This window comes from Babylonia areolata, chromosome 29 (assembly GCF_041734735.1).
Source record: "Babylonia areolata isolate BAREFJ2019XMU chromosome 29, ASM4173473v1, whole genome shotgun sequence".
Taxonomy (NCBI): Eukaryota; Metazoa; Mollusca; class Gastropoda; order Neogastropoda; family Buccinidae; genus Babylonia; species Babylonia areolata.
The window spans coordinates 10,163,331-10,179,286 of NC_134904.1; the positions used below are offsets into that span (position 1 = coordinate 10,163,331).

The 15,956-nt window shown below is 40.6% G+C and overlaps 1 protein-coding gene across 3 annotated transcripts in view; it reads left to right on the top strand.

Annotated features, from left to right (window-relative positions):
* Positions 1–14,831, top strand: part of LOC143274972 (uncharacterized) — a 31,580-nt gene extending 16,749 nt beyond the window's left edge. For all 3 annotated transcript variants that reach the window (XM_076578997.1, XM_076578999.1, XM_076578998.1), the window contains exons 7-10: positions 522–638; positions 1,588–1,660; positions 3,480–3,573; positions 5,059–14,831. In XM_076578997.1, coding sequence (XP_076435112.1) covers positions 522–638; positions 1,588–1,660; positions 3,480–3,573; positions 5,059–5,142 — 368 coding nt within the window. In that variant the 3' untranslated portion in view covers positions 5,143–14,831. The remainder of the gene's footprint in view (positions 1–521; positions 639–1,587; positions 1,661–3,479; positions 3,574–5,058) is intronic.
* The last annotated feature ends 1,125 nt before the right edge of the window (positions 14,832–15,956 follow it).

Below are 15,956 nucleotides of genomic sequence, written 5' to 3' on the forward strand. Positions count from 1 at the left end.
TAGAACTTGTACTGAATGGACTGTGTTGATGGTGTTGTACTGAATGGACTGTGTTGATGGTGTTGTACTGAATGGACCGTGTTGATGGTGTTGTACTGAATGGACCGTGTTGATGGTGTTGTAGAACTTGTACTGAATGGACTGTGTTGATGGTGTTGTACTGAATGGACTGTGTTGATGGTGTTGTACTGAATGGACCGTGTTGTTGGTGTTGTAGAACTTGTACTGAGTGGACTGTGTTGATGGTGTTGTACTGAATGGACCGTGTTTATGGTGTTGAACTTGTACTGAATGGACTGCGTTGATGGTGTTGTACTGAATGAACCATGTTGATAGTGTTGTACTGAACGGACTGTGTTAATGGTGTTTTACTGAACAGACCGTGTTGTTGGTGTTGTACTGAATGGACCCTGTTGATGGTGTTTTACTGAATGGACAGTGTTGTTGGTATTGTAGAACTTGTACTGAATGGACCATGTTGATGGTGTTGTACTGAACGGACCATGTTGACGATGTTGCAGAAGGGTATGGAGATGACCGACAGGACACTCTGGAGGCCTTTCCCTTCAGCCAACAGCTGCCCAAAACCACGGAGGAGGATGCCGAGTTCCTGCAGAAACTGAGGCACATGGGAAAAGGTAGGTCAGAAACTGGGTCACTTGGGAAAGGGAAAGTCATGCAGAGTTTTAAGTAAGAGTGTGGGTGTAGAGAGGAGTATGTTTTTCTTACTCTGCCAGTTCTATTTATTTGAATGTGCTGATGGCACAAATGAAAATATTGTATTGTATTACTCTTTATCACAACAGATTTCTCTGTGTGAAATTCAGGCTGCTTTCCCCAGGGAGAGTGTATTGCCACAGTGCAGCACTGTCTGCAAGTGTATTTGTTTTCCTTTGAAAGTGGAATTTCCTTCAGAATTTTGGCAGGGATTGTTGCCATGGGTTCTTTTTATAATGGGTTCTTCTGTGCCAGTTAACTGCATGCTACACACGAGCTCTCAATTTATTGTCACAACCGAATAACTAGCATCCAAACCTCCTCTAGTTTAGGTCTAGCGCAGGGGGAGAAAATACTGGTGAGTATGATTTGATCACACACCCTCAGATTCCCTGGCTTCCATGGTGGACATGTCAGTACTATGTCACCCTCAAGTGACCACTCTGTTGAAATTATCCACTTTGTGTGATAGCATGTGTCTGAGATCACTTACAGTATTTCATTGATGGTGGAATGCATTTGTAGAAGAAGTTATGTAATACTTTTTTTTGATATCTGAAATTGGGCCTCAGTGCAAAATAAATCTCTTTATCATCATCACCAGCATCTTCATGATCATCAGCCCTAAACAGAATAGTTCAGTGCGTCACATTTTGTACATAACTGGTCATGCTGTGCGGTGACACTGACCTTAGTTCCACTGTTTGTGTGTGTGTGTGTGTGTGTGTGTGTGCATGTGCATGTGCATGTGTGCATATGTGTGCGCTTTGTGTGTGTGTGTGTGTGTGGGGGGGGGGTGGTGTTAGTGTGTGTGTGCATGTGCAGTGTGTGTTTGTTGGAACTGATTTTTCTAATCATAATTTGTTCCAGCTTCAAAAAAGCAGTTTGCAGCTCTTGCCAGGAGATTTTTCTCCAGAAAGAGGAAGAAGTCGCCTCGTCATTTGTATCCTTTTCACATGTACTGGGTGTGGTTTGCCAAGTACACCATGTGCATTCAGTGAACCATATTTGTACTGGCATCTTTGAGTGACTCTTCTGCATACAAAAGATTTTATTTCCTGTGGTCAACCACTTCCTGTATTCAGTATATGTATATTTTAATCTGTTATTATTTTTTTCCCTTTCCAATAAATAACTAGAATAACATTGCTCTTTTGAAATTAACTTTTAACAGCTTTGTAAAATTGGTATGGTCATGTAGGAAGATAGGAAAGTTGATATTTGTTCTATATATTCTTATATATGTATATACTGACATTGCTTTGCGGTACATTATGGGAGATCGCAGTGAAAGAAATCTGAGCGGACAATGATATACTTGTGAGTATCTAAAGTCAGTTAAATTTTCTCTGATAGGATCAAAGACTAAGATGATCCTTAAAACTTTCAGCCTACACTTCACTTTAAAACAACTTTACAAGTCTCCATTCAGCCAGTGTTGGCGTGTGATGCTAACGTGGCTGAATGGAGTTTGCCAGTGTTGTTGCACTTGGATGAATAAAACACCCACAGACGTCCGTTGAGTTTCTCTCTTCATTGCTTTCTCTTTCAGTGTTCTGCCTCTCTCACAGTATTGCTCTCTCTCAGATTCTTGTGTATGCGCATTGTTCACATTTGTATCTGAGCAATTTGTTCACTCTTTCACATACACACCCCTATGTTTGAAACAGCGTACCGACATTTAACAATACCAAAGAAAAAGAAAATCTTTTTTTTTCCCCTCCATCATCTATGAAGCAAAAACCATTAATTTTTGCTTTCCATTTGTTAGCAAGTGCCTGCATTAAAAAAAAATTTTCACAGTGCAAAAAAATATTCCAGCATGGTTGAAACTCTCATACATTGCAAAAAAACAAACAAACAAAAACCACCATGACAGTGCTCGTGATAATCAGAAAGGTAAAGCTAGATGCTTGTCATCTGTCATTTTAATAGTTATGTCACATGCAAAAAGAACTAGTTTACAACAAGCGTTCTGATGACAAAGCCCACAATCATCTGAAAGGTAAATATATACATACATGTCACCAGTCATCCAAAATATGCCAAGCAAAAAAAAGAAAAGATATATATAAATGCTGACATTGCTTTGCCATAGAATTATGGGAGATTTGTATCTGATGAGAGAATGCTGGCCATTAAGGAGAAGTGTGAGCGAAGGAAGCAGGGCTCAACTTCTGGAGGCGTTTTCCCTTGCAACACCTGTGGGAAGTGCTGCGCATCCAGAATCGGCCTCTTCTCCCATATGAGGACACACACCGACAGATAAGCCTGCCTGCCTACTCCTCCGTCGGACCGACGGGAGACTCCATCATGGGAGATTGCAGTGAAAGAAATTTGAGAGGACAATGATATACTTGTGAGAGTATCTAAAGTCTTTTAAATTTTCTCTGAAAGGGTCAAAGACTAAGATGTTCCTTAAAACTGTCGGCCCACACTTCACTTTTATACAACTTACAAATCTGTGCTAGCAACCAGCACTCAATGCACTACATGTGCATGAAACACAAGCAAAGGGAAGTAACTTCTACAGTATTGCCAGCTGTGTCCACACATTTTCAGAAAAGAACCGTTGATGACATTGTGTATTTTCTGCGTTTTTCTACGTCGGTGCAACAGGGAAGGCAGCTGAGGCTGTAAACTCCCTTGGGTTGAATGGATGAATACCACCGGCTTGCTCTTGTAGCGTTTGTATCATAATCAGATGAAAATGATAAGGCATGGTGGTTATCCAAGAAAAGTGCTTCCTTGACGCTACTCAGATTACGTGAATCTCCGACGCCATCGATGATCAATTTACTGGATGAGGAGGAAGTTGAAGATTATGACGATGGATCACTTGGATCATCACCTTCAGTAAGTATTGTGTCTTGTTCGTCTTTGGTTATGAAAAAGACTCTATGAAGGTTTTATTTACTTATTTATTTTTGTATTTGTTTATTTAAGATTGTTGATTTGTGTGCAGTATAATTATGGTGTGTGTCTGTATATGTAAGCAAGAGAGATATTGTATTGATGTATTGATTAGTGTGTGTGTTTTGTGGGTTGTGTGTGTGTGTGTGTGTGTGTGTGTGCGTGTGTGTGTGTGTGTGTGTGTGTGTGTGTGTGTGTGTGACTCTGTGTGTGTGACTCTGTGTGTGTGTGTGACTCTGTGTGTGTGTGTGTGTGTGTGTGTGTGTGCGTGCGTGCGTGTGAGATGATAGAGTATTGATGTACCTAGTGTCACAGACTAGAGACAATAGAATACCTGTGTACCTTGTGTCAAAGGCTACAGATGATAAAGTACTGCTGTACCTTGTGTCAAAGGCTAGAGATGAGATGATAAAGTACTGCTGTACCTTGTGTCAAAGGCTAGAGATGAGATGATAAAGTACTGCTGTACCTTGTGTCAAAGGCTAGAGATGAGATGATAAAGTACTGCTGTACCTTGTGTCAAAGGCTAGAGATGAGATGATAAAGTACTGCTGTACATTGTGTCAAAGGCTAGAGATGATAAAGTACTGCTGTACCTTGTGTCAAAGGCTAGAGATGAGATAATAAAGTACTGCTGTCCCTTGTATCAAAGGCTAGAGATGAGATGATAAAGTACTGCTGTACCTTGTGTCAAAGGCTAGAGATGAGATGATAAAGTACTGCTGTACCTTGTATCAAAGGTTAGAGATGAGATGATAAAGTACTGCTGTACCTTGTGTCAAAGGCTAGAGATGAGATGATAAAGTACTGCTGTACCTTGTGTCAAAGGCTAGAGATGAGATGATAAAGTACTGCTGTCCCTTGTATCAAAGGCTAGAGATGATAAAGTACTGCTGTACCTTGTGTCAAAGGCTAGAGATGATAAAGTACTGCTGTACCTTGTGTCAAGGGCTAGAGATGATAAAGTACTGCTGTACCTTGTGTCAAAGGCTAGAGATGAGATGATACTGCTGTACCTTGTATCAAAGGCTAGAGATGATAAAGTACTGCTGTATCTTGTGTCAAAGGCTAGAGATGATAAAGTACTGCTGTACCTTGTGTCAAAGGCTAGAGATGATAAAGTACTGCTGTACCTTGTGTCAAAGTCTAGAGATGATAAAGTACTGCTGTACCTTGTGTCAAAGGCTAGAGATGATAAAGTACTGCTGTACCTTGTGTCAAAGGCTAGAGATGATAAAGTACTGCTGTACCTTGTGTCAAAGGCTAGAGATTATAAAGTACTGCTGTACCTTGTGTCAAAGGCTAGAGATGAGATGATAAAGTACTGCTGTACCTTGTGTCAAAGGCTAGAGATGAGATGATAAAGTACTGCTGTACCTTGTGTCAAAGACTAGAGATGATAAAGTACTGCTGTACCATGTGTCACAGGCCAACACGGCCAGCTCAGGGACTGGGCGGTCAGGGTTCAGGGTGGACGGCTTGCCACCCAGTAACACCACAGACATGGTATAACACCCCCCTGCAGTCCTGTCACAGTGCCGTCAGCTTGGTTCTCCGTGTTCACGGTTCTGCTCCTTTCACCCCCGGTCATGGCCGCCAGTGTGTCTGCACCATCGTGGCCGCCACTGTGTCTGGGTGTGGAGGTGAAAAGAGTGTTGCCATCATGTTGCGTCTACTCCATACTGGCATGAATTACATGTTCTTTTCTTTGGCATCAACGCTGTATTGGCATACCGAATTTGTTATTTTCTAGGCATCAGCACTGTATTAGCGTAAAGAGCTTGTTCTTTTCTAGGCATCAGCACTATATTAGCAAAGATTGTGTCATTTTCTATGCATCAACACCATATTAACATAACGAACATGCTCTTTCTTAGGCATCAACACAATATTAGCAGAAAGAACTTCTTGCTTTCTAGGCATCAACACTATGATAGCATAAAGAACTAGTTAATGGACTGTCTTTGCATTGTAATTGTGGTGTTACAGGTCGACAGCATTTTTGTCATGTTGGTGGTATAGGTTGATAACATCTTGTGGTGGTCACGTGCTCCTGTCGGTATGACAGGTTGAAATTGTCCTTGTGATTCTGGTGTTACAGGTTTTCCTCTTGCAGTGTCAGCATGGCACTGTTTTTGTGACTAAACATGACACATCAGCATCATTCTGTGAAGTAGCATCAAAGACTGGCAGTTATTAGAATGCTGGCATTGCAGACTGATACCCTTTCTCTCTCTGGTGGTTTTTTTTTTTTTTCTCCTCACTACAGATTGGCATCATTTTGTAATGTCAGATTACAGGTTGCCAGCATTTTGAAATGTGATCACAGAATGGAGCTACCCTGAGGTGATGTCACAGAGGTCTCTGAGTGATTTACGTTGTGGAAGTAGGCTGCACTGGACCAGTTTCAGTCTGTCTCTATCATCTATTTGTGCAAGGCAAAGGCTGGCCAGTGTTCACATAAATGGTATAAGTGACAGTCATGGTGCAATATATTTAGTAACGGGAAATTCCCAAAGAGAGACTTTGGGGTCAAAATCAAAGTGAGGCAGAACCAGCAATCCTGATACTACTACATGTGCTGTTGGTTTGAAAATTAAGAACTGGTTTCTTGTTATTTTATCTTCCATCCCATTAAGCAAGGGAAATGGCTCAAGAAGTAACACGTAAAAAAAATACAGATAGAGTGCATATAAAATAGTAAAAAAAGAAAAGAAAAGAAAAGCACTATCGGTATAGATAAAAAACACATTCTCTTCTTGAGCCTGAAAAGCAAAAATCTGAACGTATTGAAAATCACTCTGCTTATAATGTTATGTGGTATTTTTATGCATATACAGAGCTTAAAGCATTTGGATGAAATATATTTCCTTTGACATTTTTTTAAATGTTTGTTTTATGATGCTCTGATTAATTGGTTTCATTCTCAGCTTTGTTGCCTTGCTGTCATGGAAAATCCTCAGGCCCGAAGTGTGAAATCATTCACTTTAGGTTTTGTATGCATTATCACACCTTATCAATAAAGTGACGAAAGAGAAAATTTATCTTCATTATTAAAACCTAAAACGGATTGTTAATCACCTAAATTTCCTTTGAAATGTGGCTACATGATTGTGTCAGAAGAAAGAAAAGGCAGTGAGTGATGCACTGCAGTAGACCTCATGTTCACGGTGAAGTGGTAGAAGACAAGTGTGAGAAATCTCGAAAGAAGCGACATCTGTATGTATAGTCCTCAGTAAACTGTTCTCCGTACCATGCAATGAAATGCCGATATTTAAACTGTAGATTGGAAAATGGCGTGGTGATTGGTTTGTCATGTGGTTTGCATCAGTCATTTCTGATGTGAAAATATGGAGGAAGGTGGCAGAATGGTTAAGACGCTCAGCTGCCAATATAGAGAGTCCGTGAGAGTGTGGGTTCGAATACCGCTCTCAACCTTTCTCCAAAGTTTGACTGGAAAATCAAACTGAGCGTCTAGTTATTCGGATGAGACAATAAACGGAGGTCCCATGTGCAGCACGCACTTGGCGCACTGAAAAAGAACCCATGGCAACGAGAGTGTTGTCCTCTGGCAAAATTCTGTAGAAGAAATCCACTAAGATAGGAACACAAATATAATTGTGAGCATGCATTTATGGCCTGACTAAGCACGTTGGGTTATGCTGCTGGTCAGGCATCTGCCTAGCAGATGTGGAGTAGGGTAAATGGATTTTTCAGAATGCAGTGATGCCACCTTGGGAAACTGAAACTGATAGGATGAGATTTGAGACATGGAAACAGAGAAGGTGACACTGCATCAAGGGCATGGATCAGGCAGAGATCAGCTCTGACAGAGAAGGTGACACTGCATCAAGGGTGTGGATCAGCCAGAGATCAGCTCTGACAGAGAAGGTGACATGGCATCAAGGGTGTGGATCAGGCAGAGATCAGCTCTGACAGAGAAGGTGACACTGCATCAAGGGTGTGGATCAGCCAGAGATCAGCTCTGACAGAGAAGGTGACACTGCATCAAGGGTGTGGATCAGCCAGAGATCAGCTCTGACAGAGAAGGTGACACTGCATCAAGGGTGTGGATCAGCCAGAGATCAGCTGTGACAGCTCTGACAGGAATGTGCATGGAGAACCTCCAGCTGGGTGTGTGGTACACTTCTTGGATGCAGTAGCCTCTCCTCTTTCTTGTTCTGCTTTTGTGAACTCGGCACTTTCAAATGGACCGGCTTGCATGAGCTGGCATTTCTCTGTGTAGCTTTTTTCTCCACTGCTGTTTAGTGATACAGGCAGCCACCCTCAGCTTCCAAGGGTGGTGAATCTTTTTCTCCCTCAACTCTGTGAGGATTCATCGGGGCGCCGCAGAGAAAAATAACATTTACCAGATTCCGCCAGGTCTGTTGGTTGTGTGTCAAGCCTGGGTCTGTGCAAATGGTTGTCCTGTCCATTCTTCAGTATTGTCAGACCATCATTTTTTTATTTTTTTATGTCTTCCCCTCTGTCTCTCTCCCAAAAAGTTCCTTGGAGGATTGTTACAGCAAGGCCATTGGATCTTGTTACATGACCATACCAGCATACCTTTTTTTTCTGGACTGATGCCAGCAGATCTATTAGGTCCAGTGTGCTGCCTGGTGTTTTAGCATACTTGTTCATTGATGATAGGATCAGTGTACCTGATGTTTAGCATCTTGTAATGACACCTCATTTCCATTCACAGGGTGATGAATACTGGGTAGATTTTCCTGTGTCCATTACCCACAGGGCTTAATCTCCAGTGTGTATGCAGGCTTGAAAAGGATTCAGGCATGAGGATATATGTACATCCATTGGTTGTGAGATAACACATTTGCACTGTTACCCCACCTAGGTGCTGTGTGGATATGAATCCAACACTTGAACAAGGAAAGTCCGACTCCCGTAAACATTTGGCTTTTGTTTAGCTTCAAGAACTGTTTCTGCCATCACTGCTCAATACGCATGTAGTCCTGCACAGTATTCATATATTAAAAGAGATAATCAGACTTGTGTGATGGAAAGAACAAAATGAGAAGAGGACATGGAGGGAGCAGGTATTATCGCCACTGCTTTGCTTTGGTCTGTTGATATGTTCTCATGTAAAGTAGTGGTTCGTTTTCAGGGAGGAAGAGTGAGTGGTGTGAAGGTTGTGTATAATACCTCCTCTTCTTTTTAATGATCACAACATGAATTCAGGTTTCTTTCTTTTTCAGGGGGAGGGGGTGGGATGGAGGCAGAAGTTACTTCAGTGGGCATTTGTTTTATGTTACAATTTATGTCAGAATGATCACATTTATCAGCACTGAATAGTACAGTTTTGCTTCCTTATTTGAGGAGGATTTATTTTATTGATTTCGTTTTTCATTTCAAGTGATCAACAAGGGATGGATACAGACTGCGCACCATGATTTTTCCCATATAATTGTATTTCAGCACAGGCACTTTGAGGCATGTAAGGGCACGCACACACACACACACACACACACACACACACACACACACACACACTGTGTGATTTTTCCCACATAATTGTATTTCAGCACAGGCACTTAGAGGATGTAATCGCATGCACACACACACACACACACACACACACAATGCAATGCCAAGGGAAACAAACCAAGCCCATGTCCTCATTTCTTCATCCCAAACAGTCCCCCCGTCCGTACCCTAAAACAGTGGGGTGGAACAGTGAGACCGACGGACTGACAGCACAAACTATGTCAAGCTGTGGCTGTGGTTGTGACTTGTTCCAGCTGAAACGTTTTTATTAGAGGAGGGGGTTGGGGAGAGAGAGTGGTCATTAGTGACTCATATAATTTACTTTTTCTTTCATGTAAAATGCCCTGAGCTCTTAGATAATGAGAAACATGAATTATCCTGGGGATGAAGGCTGGTGAAATGAAACCTTTGAAAAATACACACAAAAATAGGTATTTTAGTGTGCAGGTATTTGAATCATGTTAAAATTTGATCCATTGTGTTTGTATCTTGCTTATGATGATGTTAAGATTCATTCCAGTTTCTGTGTTCTTTTCGGTCAAAGCTCTGTAAATTTTTTATTTTTTTTATTTTTTTAAAATTCATTTTGTTTTGAGCTCTTAGCTGTATTTTGTTTTGCTGTGATTGATTATCAGTCCATTGCAAGCAGTGTTGAACTTTATACAAATTGCAAACAATAGCATCTTGCAGGATGTTTTGTTTTGTTTTGTTACTTAGGAAACACTGCTGGCACCCAGTTAATAAAATGAATGAATGAATAGATAAATGGTGCACATAAAAAGAAGGGTTTTTGCTGGTAAAATTCTGTGGGGAAAAAACCCACTTTGATAATAAAAAAAATACACTTACAGTCACAGAGAGAAAAAGGTAAAAGATGAATACATGGGTGGTGCTGTTGTAATAAAAAATAGTAATAAGATCGAAATTCAATTGTTGAAGCTATTTTATAAAGAAATCTGTGAGTTCTTATTTATTCTGTACATTTTTCACTGCAGATTTTAAAGAGACCTCAAGCAGCACAGACGCAATTTTTGTTGTGGTTATCACCCTTTTTCCTGTCATGACCTACATTTCTGGAATTCTCTACCACTGTGAGAAAATTGTGTAACCTGTCCCCAGCATTTGGAAAGTCTCTTTGGAAATTCATGTCTTGGGCAGTAACTTTGTCCTCTGTTATTCTTGATGCTGTCTAAGCATCTGTGAGTGCATGTGGGTGTGTGCGTGAGTGTGTGTAGGTAGAATTTGTTTTTGTGTGAGTAGGAAATATGGTATGCATTATGTACACAGACCTGGAACTGACTTACATTTACTTACCTATGAAAACAGACACTGTTGTTTTTTCACGCATCTGTATTTGCAGTCAGTTTATTCTGTTGTTTTTGTGTTGGGGAAAGAGAGGGGATGGAAGCACTGTGACAAAATCAGTCAGGTGTTGGATATCTGATCCAGTGTTCACCAGTGATCAGGGTTCGAGGCCCTGTTTCTTGGCATGGTGCTGCGTCGTGAGGGAAGGCACTTTACTCCAGTTTTCCTCACCTCACCCAGGTGTGAGTGAGTACCTGACAACGGTTGGGGAAGTTAAAACAGGTGGAAGGGGATGACTTGGGCCCCACCTGCCTGTGTGGAGCCCTGGACACAGTGGGTGTGAATTCACTGCCCTGTTGGCTGTGAAAGGCTGTGGGACCTTTAACCCTTTTAACCATACAGAAAAGGGCAGTGGTATGTGTGGGTGTTGCTTCTCACCTGTCCTTCATCCATTTATACAGAATGTGTACATACCTGTCCTCAATTCTTTTACCCATGGAGCTGTTTAGATGGCAAGTACCCTGTGCAGATTCCCTGGAATGGCTGTATGAATAAGATTGGGTGGGTGCAAGTTTGTGTGCTTGCAGATGTGCTTTTAGCTTGCTAGGTAGAATCATTAACTCTGCTTGTAATCACCTTTTATTTTCTGAAGTTCACGGCCATACCTGCCATACTTTATCATACATGACTGGAATGGAATTTTGGAAACACAGTTTTGAGACAAGTGAAAATAAAACGAGACTGCAGTTTGTTAGGTTCATGGATCGTCATCAAGACAGTGCTCTTTTCTGGGTATTGTAATAAGAGAAAACCACACTTGTGTAAATATACCTCTCTGTTCTTGCAGCAGCAAATAAACAGACCCATTTGATTGCTGTGGATACACTTTCAGAGATCAAGTGCAAAAAGCAAGGAGAAAAGTGTTGAAGGTTTGGAAGAGTGATAAAATAGCTAATGTTCAGATACTGTCATACTGTTAAATGTACTCAAACAAGCACAGTGAGAAGGCCCATTTTTTTGCACTCTTTCTTTCAGTTAACCCACAATTTTATGGGTCACATATGGGTAACTCAGAAAGGTTGTGAAGTAAATGATGTACACAAATCAATTCAGAATTGTGATCACTTGATACTAGTCAGCATGAAACACACTTTCTACATCACATGGAAGCCATAAAACATGTTATCAATGCGGCAAATGTTGCAGTTTTTACACAGATAGAAAATAAGTGTCATCTAAATTGAAAGACACAAGGATGAAATCCACACTTCCATCATCTTCATATTCTCTGATTGGACGATCACGACCTTCATTTTCTCTCTGATTGGATGATCGTGACCTCCATGTTCTCTCTGATTGGGTAGGCAGCTGTGCAGTTTCTGTTGACTTCCTTGAAAGTGGACATTTTCCCAATGGAGTCTGAGAGCCAGCAGTTGTTAAAGGAGAGCATGAGACACACTGCTTTCTAAATATCAAGGACAAGGACTAGCTCATCAGACAGTCTGATGTGTGGAGGCACCATAGCAGAATCAGGAGATTTGAATCAGCATTCATCAGTGATCAGGGTTTGAGGCCAGGTTTCAGCATGTTTCGACAGTTGCCCCCTAAATTAAGTATACTTTAGAGTGGTTGTGTGACAAGATAGAAGACATCAGATTGGTTAGATGTTGCACTTCTGATCCATTGATCAGAGTTCAGGGCCTTGTTTTCCACATGGCGTTGTGTCCTCGGGAAGGGCACTTTACTTCCATTTTCCCCACTCCATGCAGTTGTGAATGGGTTCCTGGCTTCAGTTTGGGGAAGGTTAAGATGGTGGAAGGAGATTACTGGATCTCACCTTCCTGTGCCGAGAGCCCTAGAGATATAGGATATGACTTGACTGCCGCATTGGTTGTAAAAGGCTGTGAGACTTTTAACCTTTTAACCCTGTCTGACATACGGTTTTGTATGGTCGACCTGGTGCCTGATATTACCCAGTGTGTATCGTGAAAACAGGTTTCAGGTTTTTGTTGTTGTTGTTTTTTTTTCCCCAACCAGAATACGCAAGACTTTTTAGTCAGTCGTATCTCACAGATATTTCGCTTTTTCAGTAAGCACTAGTAGCTTGTTTACCAGTGGTGGTCTTGTTGTCTTACGCAAGGAATGCTTCTTTTCTTCAGTTGCTGCCTTGTGTTTCAAAGCACATATTTGCTAGATGCTGGTTTTTAGGCATTCTTAGTTTGATGATTATTATTCTTCATAAATCCCAGTTCTTTTGTAAATTGTAAGAATTGTACAGTGGTTTACATCCCCATCCATCTACAGGAACATTTATTACTGTGTGCTTGATGTACATATTATATGCTGGTGTATACTAATTTTACTAAAGGAGAAAAATGGCACCAATTTTTGTTACCGGTAATTTGTCTTTACCTTACGTGTGTTTTGTGGGTGTTTGCGTGAGTGATATTTTCCCCCCTGCAGTCTTTGCAATCCCTGTTTTTATGCCAAACTTGACAATATTCAGGTATGTGGCGGCATGTATTATTACTTTTCTGTTGTATGGTTTATGATTATAATCTGTATGCTGTTTAAAAGGTAACAGTTGAAGAAAAGGCATAAGGAATAGGTATGTATTGGTAATGTGCATCAAGTTATAACACAGTAACTTGGTTGAGACAGATGGAGAAAAAGCTTTATTGCCTTTGAACATTTGTTGTTATTTCTTTTATGTAAATATTGTACATGGATCACTACTCCTATCTGCTTTTGGTTATTTATTGGACTCAGTAAATCTGTCAGTGACAGTTGTGTATATCGGTATTTAAACGATGGCGTCAGTTCGTGACTTGATGATATGCATGTTATGTATTTTCATTTTTGTCTGACGTGTGTTGACAAAGTGAGTCTTATGTAATTCACCACGTTTTGGTTGTGAATGTTTCTGTGCACATGCTCACGCTTTGAGTGATGTGTGTTTGTGTGTGTGTGTTTGTTTGTGTGTGTGTGTGTGTGTGAGTGTGTTGAATAACTTTAGCGTTGGTGTTTTGTCAGCAACTACAAGTGCAAGAAGAAGGCAGATGTGCAGGGTGATGAGTACTGAGGAGATCTTTCTGCCCTTCCTGTTGTGAAGACGGTGCTTGAGCTTGAAGGCCATAAACCCTTGATAAGTATTTCAGCAATATATATATATTTTTTAGTTCCAGAAAATTTACATTTGTTTGCAAAAAACAATCTTTGTTGTCTGTTAATGACTTACACAGTGATGAGTACATATAAAGTGATCTTTTTCAACTGTAAAGTACACAGGATCACATTCGTCATGCTGGTTCACATGTCAGCATTTCTACCAGTGCCAAATGCAGAACAAAGATACCATGGGAATTGATTCAAGCATAATTTCTGTTGTTGTCTCAGCTGGATCATGAAAACACTGAAAATGACATCAAGAAAAATGAATTCATGTTGATGTTAGTTAAGTTTTCAAAAGATAACTGTTTATTTTATTTGGTTGTGTATTTCTTTTTTTTACTTTTCATTTACAGAGGTTGATCATTTTAACAAGTTCAGTGGGAATTAACTCCACTCGGGTTAAGCGGCATTATTGGAACATACAGAACATTTTAGAACCGTTTTAGACATGACGTTGAAGAACATCTGATGAGATGGAATTGTTTATAAGCAATATGAAAGTTTTCATCAGTTTTGATGGTACCAAGAATATGTTGCACGTTGTACTCATATGTGAACAACAACCAATGGTGTGGTTTTGTTTCTTTTTCAATGGTGATTGTCAGTATTTTGTTAGAAGAAACTGTAACATGAGGCCAGGGTAATTTGTGTTATTGTCTTGTCTGAGATAGTGTGTGTGTGTGTGTGTGTGCTGCTCACATAAGCAGGTATGTGAAAGTGCGGAAGTGTGTATGGTCATTGTAATGAAATGCAGTGTTTCACAGTACTCATAATTCTGAAGTTGTACATTTTCCCCTTCCTGAAGTTAGATTTCTTCTTTGTTTGTTTGATTAAAAAAAAAAAATTTTTTTTGATTAGCAATTTATCTGATGTAACTTCAGCTTAAGATATTATGCAGAAGGCGACATTGTTTTTTTAAAAACTTACTTCTGATTGCCAGTATGTTTCATGTGTACATAATAATAGTGTGGTGTGTTTCACCTTCTGCGGACATGCTGTCACCTCGCCTTTTTTTCAAAAAAAAGAGAAGTAAACGTGCACTCCCCATGAGCACACTGTTATGTACATGTCATGCACTTCAAACTTCTCAACTGTAACTGTGCCTCTCCGAAAGCAGTTCTGAAAAATGAAATGAAAAGAGAACAAACCTCACTTCCCCTTCTTTGCCATCAAGTTTGGCATTACATTGGACAACAAATAAAAAAAAAAACAAAAAAAAACCACCTTAAAACCCATCCCTCTTTTTGAAGAATGATTCACACGCTTTTTCCCTTTCCAGCTGTTTCAGCTATATGTATGTGTGTGTTTCTCTCTGTGTGTTTGTATGTGTGTTTGTTTGCAAGCATATGCCTGTGCATGTGTGCTTGTATGTATGTATATATTCATGTATGTATGTACGCGCATGCATGCATGTGTGTGTGTGTGTGTGTGTGTGTGCGCGCATGCATGTGTGTGTATGTACACGTGTACAGCACCGCCAGTAAATGCCATGTTGTTTGAATATGTGACTTTGAGCATGCAGTTGTGTGTTGAAGAAGAAAAGATACAACAACAAAAAATGTTGGTGTACAACATAATAAAACTGTGTACTTATTTGTTGATATGAGTTCAGAATTATTCTGGTACAGTGTTGTGTGTGGCATGTTCCTCTTACCTTGTATTTCCATGTGTACCCCTTGCCCATCTTACAGAAGGAAGTGTCTGTTCAGATAACTTTTGGGGTTGTGGGAGGGATGGGAGGGAGAGGAGACACTCTTTCCCTCTTCCTCCCCATTTCCGTTTCGTGTGAAATCAAGCTGTGAAAATGGTTCAAATGGTATTCTGTGAATAAGGGGGGGGGGGGGGGGGGGAGAAAGAAAAAACAAGACGACTGTATAGTTGATGAGTTTCACAAAGTTGATACTGAAATCAGATTGCTGGAAAATTTGGTTTTGTGATGTTTATGTCGTGAGAAGTTGAGTTTGTACCCTTTTGCTCACATGCATGCATGCTCTGGAGCTCACACACACACATATGCACGCATGCATGCGCATGTGCTCACATGCACGCGGGCACACACATACACACACACACACAAGACACGGAAAGAAAGGAAATGTTAGAAAAAAAGAGCAGAAGCAACCACCAAAGCACACAGTCACACAGTGCCCACATATACATCCACACCTTCCCCTTCCTCTCTCACTTCCCCCCACACCTGCACACACAAAGTCACACATATGGACACTTAGCCCACACACACATTCACGTGACTTTTTTCTGTTGATATTATTGTTATTATTCTGATACAGACACTGAGTCACATGATACAGTAGTGATGCATATCTTCATAAAGGGTAGAATGT